Raw genomic sequence first — 12,212 nt, forward strand, 5'->3', positions numbered from 1 at the left:
GCACACCCTCACTATATTTTATCCAATAGATGAACCAATACCCTAAAACCGAACATCAAAAGTTCAGTAAAGTCTATGAAACCATGCAAGAAGGGTGGTCCGACCATTATAAAATAGAGAAATTATCAGCCCCAGGCCCAGCCCATAAGAAAAAAAAGATAAGTGAGCATTAAAGCTCTGGTTTCGGACATTCCCGAATCCAAAAGCCTTTCTTCCTCGCGAAACAGAGGAAGCTCTGATATTTAAAAAAAAATATATTCCTCTTTTAAATCCAAATTTCCTTCCTCACAACTCAATCAACCCATAAACTTCTAAAATTCTCAGCTAGATCCTGATTAAACCTATATTCTACTCAAAAATTCAATAATTTCTTTCAGAGGTTCCAAATTGGATAGGTGAGTTTTATCCCTTTTATTCAAATTTTTACTATATAATTTATTTTCTCTACCTGTTAATAGTACTTTTTGTGATTTGAGGATAAAAATGGGTTATGTTTTAGTTAGACCTAATCAATAGGATTTTGTATATGATTTTCATAGGTTGATTTAAATAATATTTACAGTTTATTGAGTATTTCTGTTGAGTTTGGATATTTTTGGGAGATCTACCTATGCTGAAATACTGCCGGAATTTTCTTATAAAAAATATATATAAAAAGATATTTAAAATTTCGTATTTTACGTTTTATATTTTTATCCTAGAAGAATTATGTATTATGTGATATATTATGTTTTTTTCTTTCTAATTCTAGGAGAGAATCCAGCTTTCAGGATAGGCAATAGGGTGCTCCTGCGACCTAGGTTATTCTATCTTCAGTACTGGTGAGTGGATAAACATATAACATTGATTCTTTTCTTAAATATATGTATATGTGTATAGTTATATTGTTTATTTAAAATGAGAAAAGATAAAGTTAATTTATATTTCTTGAATAAATGGAAATTGAATTCAAAGCACAGCTGAATAAATAGCCGATTACACTCTATATATACACCGAATGGATAACACCTTGATGACAGGTGATTTATTTTCAGCATAATATATATTCATACTGTCTTTGAGACGTATGTCAGGTGGTCACCCTTTGGGGGTAGCTCTGCACATGTATATGACTAGTATTTTATTTGCTCTTGGGCCAAAATTGTCATCATAGGGCCTAAGATGCCAGGCATTGCTATCAAGATATAGCAGGTTACATGTATTTCTATGTATAACTATCAGGGGAAGTTCTGTCAGTTTTTCGAGTCATATTCGTCTCTACAGTTTTGGGATTGGGTGTGACATAAGTTCTGAATGTCCAAGATGAATCCCGAACATGCAATTCAATAACCATTAAGACACTAAATTCTACTTCGAATTATATGTCCATAAGAACTCCTCGTTCAACTTTATTAATATAATTCTAAGGTAATGATAAACTCCTCATAGAATTTTAGTCCTAAAAAGATTAAATAACAAAGGCTATATAAATTACATTTCAATTACGCTAATTATCTATTTTGATCTTTGAATATAGATTCTTTTATATCTACTTTTGAGTATTCAGAAATCGCTTACAGCTAATTACCTAATATTCTTTTATTTTGTAAATCTATATCCAACTATTATATCAATAGAAGAAATCAGAACATCATCAATAATGTTCATAATTTTATACAGCTGAAGAAATTCAATTGAATTTTGATGAAAATTTCATAAATTTGCACTTTTTACTAATTTACTTTATGAGTGAATTATAAAAATATTTCAAAATAATGTTATTATTTACAAGTTAATTCTATATTCTCAAAAGTTCAGGAAATCGTTTAAGTTTTGATGCCGTTGAACATTTTCATCCCCTAAGCAGTTAATACTTGTAAGACGAATAACTATCTTTATATAATAGTTTTAATATATTTTAGAAATAGAGAAATAAAATTATTAATAATGATAAAATTTATGAATTAAATAAACATTTAAATACGCTTAATATATCTATAATATGAATGATAGGATTAAAGCGTTTAAAAAAAATTAAAATTTAGATATGTTTTAAAGAATTATAAAAAAACATAATTCAAGTTATTTATGAAAAATTCATAAATTTTTCAGGATTAAAATAATTAAATAACATACCAATTTATCTTGTATAACTAGCCTATGTGTAATTATATATTTTATACGAAATTCATAATCTAGAGGTTATGCATATAATTCACAGTCTAGAGATTATATGAAATTGCAGTGTATTTCACAAGAATTCAAGTATTTGGATATATTCAGATTACATGATCGATACTTTGAGATAGTAAAAAATAGCCCAAATTAAAAATAAATATTAGAAAAATTATGTTCTCACAACAAACTGTTTTGATAAAGTCTTTTGAGAGAGAAGAGAAATTTATTTTCTTAAATGCAAAGTGTGCATTTTTTTCTAGTAGAGCGTGAGAAATCCTTTTTTGGTTAATGCTCGTCTTTGAGAGAAAAGGAGTAACTACCTACCAGTGGCTCTACTATCATGTAACTACTCAAGATTTGAAATTAAATTTTTTTAATTAATATAAAATAAATTAAAATTAGACTATTATAAATAAAATATAGAGTCCGACTTTATTTTTTTTTGCTCTATCTATCTTGGGCGTATAATTTTTTTTATCTCCTACTCACATATGATAGAGTATAATAATATATACACTGCAATTTTCATACTTAATAAATAAACTGTGTGATCTGTGCATATTTCGAGAATTCAAATATTATATATCTGTCAGGGCAATATAACCACTCGATTGGCGAAATTTAGAGTAATTATAGTATGTAATACCCTAAATCATTTATCATATTGAATATCTATAGTTTCAATTATTTTATTTTATGTCTATAATTATGTTTTATCTACAAATAAACATAATTGACCGATCAATGAATACAAAACTAATGTGATACTTCCGATATGATTTCCTCACATCTCGATACTCTCAACCTTAATTCAATTTGTTTTTATAGGAATATCTCGTCAGATCGCATCATTCATAATTATCTGACAATATTCTAAGGTAACAAATATTAAATTAAGTCTCAAGTAATAGATCAGAGTTCTAAGGGTATTAGTAAGATTACTTATAATTTTTATAGTCTCATATATTAGCAAATAGAGAATAGCGTTTATAATTCCATCATTGGTCACGAGTACATGTGATATGAATAACATACTACGATATCACTTCCTTTCATAATGGAGCATATATCTCTATTTAAAATATCATTGTACAGATGGTAGTTTGAGTACACTTAATGATCAAATTATACTCAAAATTGAGTTCTCTAAACTGCTTATTTTAAACAGAACTCCATCTGGCTATTAAGACAGATAATGTGACTTATTCACATAAGATCAATGTATTTTAATATAATGATCTCCCAAATATTGTTTACAATCTCTTTGAGATAATATCTCGTATTATAAGTTTTTGAGCTCTCAATTTCATCCGCAGATAAAATAAAACTTATAATTGTCTTGTATTTTATTATCTCACTAGATAATAAAACCAATACTGTGTGAGGAGGTATTTATTATATGTTTGACATACTTCTTATAATTATATCCCTAATATAAAATAGTATTTATGAATTGTACGATTGTAATTAACAATTTAAATACATTAACTTAATATCTTATCATCTACGCTAATTTAATCACCTTACAAGACTATGCAAAATATCTTTTATATCCGTTTTTAATAGAAGACCTAAAATCATTTCATATGTAGAAAAAACTTTCATTTTATGTGCATCTATATCACTAGTACAGTAAACTATAACTTTTTACTTCTTAAGAAGATCTATTTTGAGATAGGTTTAGACTCATCTAAATCTCCTCTCCTTTCTGCATCCCTATAGTCTCCCACTTACCGACTATTTTCTTGATAACATCATGAATAATTTAATATACATCTAAAATATCTCTATATCCAATTCATGACATCTAGTGTACTCACTTAGGGTCATATTGATTTACTATACTTAGTATAAAACATATCACGTCTTATGCACTTCATAGCATACATCGAGCTTCTGGCCTCACTCTTATATAGAATATTTTTATTTGAATTTTCCCTTTGGAAAAATGAGACTTGTATGATATATTGTTCTTGGACATAGATAATAGTTTTTCTAATGATCCCTTTGAATCTTGACTCTAAGATTATATACAAATTTTTCATCCCTTTCATCTTAAAAGATGATAATTTAATTTTAGCGGTTGCGATATACTCACTATCATTTCTAACTATTAGTATGTTGTCTACATACAATAATAAGATTACTTTTTTTATTCTTGGATCGGATTTCTGTGTGTGTAAGCTTGATCCTTTTAGGTGTACTCCTTTCCTTTTATTCTTTTCTTCTTACTTGCCAATGGCGCCTAACGGCCTTTCTGCTACAGTGACGTCTGTCTCTGTTAAGCGAACCAGTACTATCAATTACCATACCTATGTCAGGCGACCATTTAATTTTTCTCAATACACATACGAATAGGGCTGCGAAAGGACGGAGCTTAGGCTCGCAGACGATCTGGCCTATCTTTCATGTTAGATCTTGGTTGAAAGCCACTGGGCAGGCCTGCCTAAAGACGTTCCGAACTCAATGTCTGATATGCTTTCGTGAGCCTCGATTCAGCCCAAAAATGATGCGAGACCCGACGATTATCAACATTCATAATAACCAAACAAATTAAGACTTGCACTTACTTTGCAAACTTACTCTAACTAAAAGAACTCTAAATTTTGTAATAGTTAAATATATAAATTTTATTTTGAAGCATAAAACTTTTTCAATTTCTATTTAAATAATAAAAAACCTTATTTCACTAATATTATTTTACTAATATGGCACTTGTTAAATTAATATATATATAATAAAATTAATTAAGTATTATATGAAAATTTTTTTTTAAATGAGTGTCACATTAATAAAATCAACTATAAATATAATATTATAAGTTAATATTTTATGTTATTTAGATAAAATTGAGAATTTTATATTATAAATTTTTTTTAAAATATTATATTATAAAATTAAATATATATACTTTATTGTTAAAGAGTTTAAATTGATGTATGGTGTATATAAATCATCATATATATATGGAGACACCTTAGTGGCCAGGAGATAGTTTTCAAATCTTTCCTAATCCAATAACAACCAATACAAAATTGCCAACTCCGCTTCCAATATCTTTCTCCAATCATTCCCATCCTCACAAATCAAATATATCATGTTTTGGTGCTCGATCCTCTTCTCCTCTTCACAAACAACACCATCTCTCTCTTAATTTTCCTCTGAATCCACCGCCAATGGCAACCTCCACCTTGTTCCTCACACCCACGGTCCAAAAGCACCGCCACAACCTCTCCCCGTTTCAAGGCCTTAGACCCATCACCCAGGCCAAAACCTCCCTGCTCAAGTTCACCACCACCACCAACTCAAGGAGGAGCTTCGGCGTGAAAGCAGAGCTAAGCGCCCCACTAGTGATCAGCCTGAGCACAGGACTGTCTCTGTTCCTGGGAAGATTTGTGTTCTTCAACTTCCAGAGAGAGAACGTGGCAAAGCAAGGGTTGCCGGAGCAGAACGGAGTGACCCATTTTGAGGCCGGAGATGTGCGTGCCAAGGAGTATGTTAGCCTCTTGAAATCAAACGATCCGGTTGGGTTCAATATCGTTGATGTTCTTGCATGGGGCTCGATTGGCCACATCGTTGCTTACTATATCTTGGCCACCACCAGCAATGGCTATGATCCTAAGTTCTTCTAGTTTCCTTCCTACTTTGTATATTTTTCTTCATGTTCTGTTGAAGCTTCAAACCTTTCAATGGCTTCTTTATTATTCATTATGAATTAATTATTACTTAGTTAAAAAAATAGTCACTGAAATCAATCATCGAGTATATTTTTATTAATTTGACTCATTTTCATAGAAAAATTAATTTTTGAAAATGAAATAATTAGATTCTGTTTGGGTACATAAATGGGATAAATTTTTTTAAAGGGGAGGAGAGAATTGCATGTTTTAATACTTTATGATGAAGTAATTATATCCCCTTGATTAAATTTAAAAATCTGTAAAAAGTATGCCCTCTATCTCTTAACATCACTTAATCATTTCATCAAACAAGTGATATGCATCATAGAAATAACAAAATTTAATCCAGTATAACACAGCTTCAGAAGTTAAAGAAACAAGCATATGTTATTCATGTTGGCCCAAACTAAGATTAAGGAAATGAAGAGATTGAAACAGAAGAAAGCTCATCTTCGAAACTCAGATTCACCTGCTACTCATCATGAAGTATTGGCTGTACAAGGTGATTTTGCAAATCCAGTTGCTACATGGTTGTCCTCGAAATTACCTCCTATCAAATTGACCACGCTCAGATACTTTTGTCCATCTTTAAATCCACCAAAAACAAGTAAATTCCACAATTATTGCATCTATTATAGCCTAACCTGGTCAAATAGCTGTGAACATCTTTAGGACCCAAAGAGTTGCCATTATCACACATTCTGTCATACAGGATGTTCAAAAACTCGCTGATTTCTCCCGTGGCAGCAAGAAGATAATGCTTCCTAATATCTTGCCATTCTCCGAAGGAAGTGATTAGTTGAAGATCGGGAAGAGTTTGCTTGAGGTTTGGATCTGGGTGCCCATACGCAGTAAGAGATGTAAAATATCAAAGGACTACAAGGAAGATGGTAGAGGCAAAGGACGGATTGAATTGAACAATGTGAAAGACTAAGTTACAACATCATAGTGGTTTGTGTTGCATTAGCATATTGATAAGTTATTACCAAATGTGTAACAGAAATAAAATTGAAAGAATAAATAATCTAATTTCTAAAATATAAAACCAAATCATTATTGTTATTAAAATTTAAAGATTAAACAGTACATTTCTCCTTTTTTTTCTGCTTATTTTTACGTTCTTTGAAGGAAAATTGTTAAAAAATTAAAAAAATAATTAAATTTTACAAAAAGTGAAAAGCTTTCTCCCATTCCTTATAGGAATAGGATTATAAGGTCGGCTACTTATTAGGCCACGTCTCCGAGTCATAGCTTCCAACCTAAGCGTATCCAACTTCCTGTATATTAAGCCCCCACGTCTCCTATATCAAAGAGTGCTCTCCTAGTCTCTGTATATCATGGATTCTGCTACTTCATCAGACAAGAAGCTGCTACTGCTCTCCATGGATAACAGCTGCTCTTCTGTTTCTACTGAAGATTATTATGGTCAAGATCAAGAGCAAGAGCAAGTTCTACATCGTAGTCATCAAGAACATCCCTCTGAGGCTACAGCTATCAATCTCAAGGATTCTCTCATTGCAGGAAGTTGGTCCACTACTCGGAAGAGAACATTCAGTTTCGATTGCTGTTCTTCCTCTTCTTGTTTGAATCATGTGGATCAAAAGATTCTTGAAAGAATTCCCACCGTGATTTTTCTTAAATCTATGGGTTTTGCCGAAAAGAATATATCAGATGTTTTGCGAGAGATGGGGAACAATAAGGTGAAGCAAAAAGTTGAAGAGACGATGCAGCAGTGGTGTTCAGCGAACAACTCCAACATTAGCTCGCAGGACTCGGTTGCTACTCCTATTGATAGAAGGAAGAAGAGCTGTACTGATATGGGAATCGTTAAGAAGAAGAAGAAGAAGATGGATATCAAGCTAAAAAGCCTATCAGAATTGGTTGATTCCAAGGGTTCTTATGTATGCAAACAATGCAACAAGGTGTTTGATGATTTCCGTGCCCTTGGCGGCCATACAGCTGCTCACAACAGGAAGACGGCGGAGAATGAGCCGTCGGAGGAATTGGTAACCGGAGGAAGAGGTGTAAAAACTGGTCCGATTCCGGCAGAACTAACAGTTGATAACAGAGGAAAGAAATATGAGTGTAACCTGTGTTCAAGGCGGTTTCCCACGGGGCAGGCTCTTGGAGGGCATAAATCCTATCACCGGAAGATGGCCTGTGGCGAAGTCCAAGAGGTTTCCACCGAAAGGTCTGCACCTGCAAAATATGCAGATATAAAAATTGATTTGAATGCCCCTCCAGATGAGTTGGTGTGGGGTGGTTAATCCATTAGGGTAGTGGTAGTACATAGTATTAGTTCAATTTTTTTGCTGGGGATAGAAATTCAGCCCCGTTTAATCTTTTGGGTGGTGATGCAAATATTATTGCTCAGATTTTTTGTGTTGATGGAGGCATTGATTTTTTTTTTTAGGATAATAATATTAACAGATTATAAAATTAAATTATAAAAGATTTGATGGTTTGTGTTAACATGTTTGATTTATTTGTTCGATTATCGATAGAATAGGCACCAGACTAAGAGATGCTTCATTAATTCCCACCATGGCTAAATTAGACTGCTAATGCTGTGGTGTCAGTCTCGCACTCATTGTCAGTGACGCCAAGCTAATGACCTAGTATGATTCTGTGCTTTGTGTTTTGGAATGGTTTCTGAGATGTTATTTGATGGATTCAAGAGAATAATTCCTTTTTCTTTTGTTGCTGAATTTCTTCTTTGGTGATTTGTGAGTTTTTCATGTGATCCATGAAAAGGTGTGTTTGCACTTGGTTTGGAAATCTTCTTCCTATAAGGTTCGGTTTATGGCCTCTCCATTGTTTTCTTAGCGGTTCTTAATAGGTGGTTTAAAGGCTTATTTAATTTATTTTAAAATTTTAAAATTTTGTATGTTCCTTAGAGAACTTATTTTATTTATTTATTGTTAAAATTTAAACAACTCCTTTAATTTATTTTGATAAGGGTTCAATTGAACGGAAAAGAAATGTAAGAATTTATATCACTTTTTAAAGAATATATCTCAGTTCAAATTGAATTGAATTAGATTTTAATTTAACAATTTAATTAGTTGTAGTGTTCAATTTGATTTAATTAATATTTTTTAAATTATTCAATTTTCTATTTGGTTTAATTTAAATATATTAAATAATTAATTAACCGAACTAATCAATTTTATTATATACTATTATATTAACTCTTATTCAATCCAGTCAACAACCCCTCTTTTATCCAATCCAGCTAACCAGCAATTGAAGTCTAAACGTATTAAATTTATAAATTTTAGTTTTGGTATAATCGAATCAAATCGAATTAATTTTTATCGATTTGATTCGATTCGATTATATTTTAATTATCAATTTAATTCGATTTTTAATATTTTTAAAATTTAATTTTTAATTTTTTTAATTAAATTTAATTTGAAATTAAACGGATAAATTGTACAATCCTATTTTTTGGCTTATATTTTAAATATAAAAATGTTAATTATGATATAAATTAAGATACAAATGTAGGTTATTCTTAATTACATATATCTTAATCTAGGCTTGTTCCGCTGTAAACGTTGGAGTAACTATTAGATGTTTTAGCAGTAAATAATTATTTAAATATATAATAATTAATTAAATATTATAAAAATATATATTTCTTTTATAATTTACTCCCTCAGCTATTAAATATTAATATTTTAATTTAATCGTAATAGTAAATACTAATTTTGAAAAAAAACCTAGACTGATAGCGACTACCCCGCGGCTAACGAAGAATAGTTCCAACATAAAATTAAATTTATTAATTAATTTAAAATATTTGTTAATGTAGAATATATTTCTAAAAATTTGATATATACTTTTAGAAAATTTATAATTTAATCCTAAATGTTATTACAAATAACAATTTAATTCTTATATTTTAAAAATCATCATTATATAATTATAGTGTATAAATTTTATTATAAATAATAATTTAGTCCCGTATTTTAAAACTAAAACTGTTTAGTCCCTTGATTTTCCTTCCGTCGCATATCTTACGTCATTCCAGTCATATTTCTATTAATTTTAAAATTAAAATATTATATAGTTCTTATAATTTGTAAATATTGACAATTTACCCATCAATTTTTGTCATATTTATAAATTTATCCATTAATTATTTTTATTTCTCTTCTAAGGAGAAAAGAGATTTAGGGAGGAAGATACATAAAAAGAGCAGAAGAGCTAAAAATATAATTATAAAGATTAAAATTATAACTAATTTTAAAATTGATTTATATAATTTCATTCACAAATTAAATTAAATTTAATTTAATTTAATTTAATAGTGAGTTTATATGAGTAAATCTAAGAGATTTTATATTTTACTTTCTAATTTAAAGATAATTGACTTATATAATTATAATAATAAATTTAATTTTAAACGGTTCAACAAATAGACGAAAGATCTAAAATACGTTATAAAAGTAAAATAATTTAATTTTTAAAATATAAAATTAAATTTATTATTATTATTATTATTATTTAAAAATTAATCAATAAATTTTTTTTCTTATTTTTTCCTTGATTTAAGGAAAATTGTTAAAAAAATAAAAATCATTAAATTTTAGAAAAAGTGAAAAACTGCTTCTCCCATTCCTTATAGGAATAGGTTTATAAGGTCGGCTACTTGGGCCACGTCTCCGAGTCATTGCTTCCAACCTAAGCATATACAACTTCCTATATATTAAGTTCCCACGTCTCCTATATCAAAGAGTGCTCTCTTAGTCTCTGTATATCATATCATATCATAGATTCTGCTACTTCATCAGACAAGAAGCTGCTACTGCCCTCCATGGATAACAGCTGCTCTTCTGTTTCTACTGAAGATTATTACGGTCAAGATCAAGAACAAGAGCAAGATCTACCTCATAGTGATCGAGAACGTTCTAAAGAGATTAGTCACTCTGAGGCTACAGTGATCAATCTCATGGACTCTCTCTTTGCAGCAAGTTGGTCCACTACTGGGAAGAGAACGTTCAGTTTCGGTTGCTGTTCTTCCTCTTCTTGTTTGAATCATGTGAATCAAAAGATTCTTGAAAGAATTCCTACCATGATTCTTCTTAAATCTATGGGTTTTGCCGAAAAGAATATATCGGATGTTTTGGGAGACATGGGGAACGAGAAGATGAAGCAAAATATTGAAGAGACGATGCAGCATTGGTGTTCAACGAATAACTTTGACACTATCTCGGAGGAATCGGCTGCTACTCCTACTGATAGGAGGAAGAAGAGATGTACTGATAAGGGAGTCCTTAAGGAGCCCATGAAGAAGAAGAAGAAGATGGATATCAAGCTAAAAAGACTATCAGAATTGGTTTATCCTAAGGGTTCTTATGTATGCAAACAATGCAACAAGGTGTTTGATGATTTCCGTGCACTTGGTGGACATACAGCTGCTCACAACAGGAACAAGAAGGCCGAGAATGCGCCGTCCGAGGAATTAGGGATCAGAGGAGGAGATTTAAACAGAGGTTCAAGTTTGGCAGAACCAGCAGTTGATAACAAAGGAAAGAGATATGAATGTGACGTTTGTTCAAGGAGGTTTTCAACAGGGCAGGCGCTTGGAGGTCATAAATCCTATCACCGGAAAACGGCCCGTGGTGAAGTTCAAGAGGTCTCCGGCGAAGGGACAGCCCCTGCAAAAGATGTAGATTTAAAATTTGATTTGAATGCCCCTCCAAATGAGTTGGTGTGGGGTGGTTAATCCATTAGGGTAATGGTCATACTTAGTATTAGTTCAAATTTTTTTGCTGGAAAGACATTCATTTTCCTTGTTCAATTATGAGATAGAAATTCAGTACCGTATAATCTTTTGGGTGGTGATGCAAATATTATTGCTCAGATTTTTTGTGTTCATGGAGGCCTTGATTTTTTTTTTTTTTGATAAAAATATTAACAGATTATAAAATTATACAAATTATAAAATACTAATGGACACCAGCATTAGTATTATTTTGAATTTTAATTATATAATTATTAATTTTATTGATAAACAATAAAAAATAAAAATATTTTTGTAGTTGAGAAGCATACATTTCTGAATTTTTTTGATCGAAATTGTAATAAATATAAAAGGATATGAATTTCTCTTATAAAATTCAAAATCAAAATTATGTGCCAAATCACCCTATAAAATTATTAAATTTTTTAAAATATTTTTTACATTTATTTTGAATAATAGTATAAATAAATTTTATTATTAATTAAATCATCCCAATTCATATTTTATTTTTAATTTCTAACATTATACTAATTTACAAAGATAAAGTCTATTTATTAAAATTGATAACATTATTTTTTTTATAACATTATACTAACATGATACATAAATACTATTAACTATCA

General features: G+C 30.3%; 1 protein-coding gene across 1 annotated transcript; it reads left to right on the forward strand.

The window, feature by feature from the left end:
• Positions 1-5,269: 5,269 nt before the first annotated feature.
• Positions 5,270-5,912, forward strand: LOC110616326 (photosystem I reaction center subunit V, chloroplastic). The gene has a single exon (XM_021758715.2). The coding sequence runs from the start codon at positions 5,334-5,336 to the stop codon at positions 5,787-5,789; it is 456 nt and encodes a 151-aa protein (XP_021614407.1). The 5' UTR covers positions 5,270-5,333; the 3' UTR covers positions 5,790-5,912.
• The last annotated feature ends 6,300 nt before the right edge of the window (positions 5,913-12,212 follow it).

This window comes from Manihot esculenta, chromosome 1 (genome assembly GCF_001659605.2).
Source record: "Manihot esculenta cultivar AM560-2 chromosome 1, M.esculenta_v8, whole genome shotgun sequence".
Classification (NCBI taxonomy): Eukaryota; Viridiplantae; Streptophyta; class Magnoliopsida; order Malpighiales; family Euphorbiaceae; genus Manihot; species Manihot esculenta.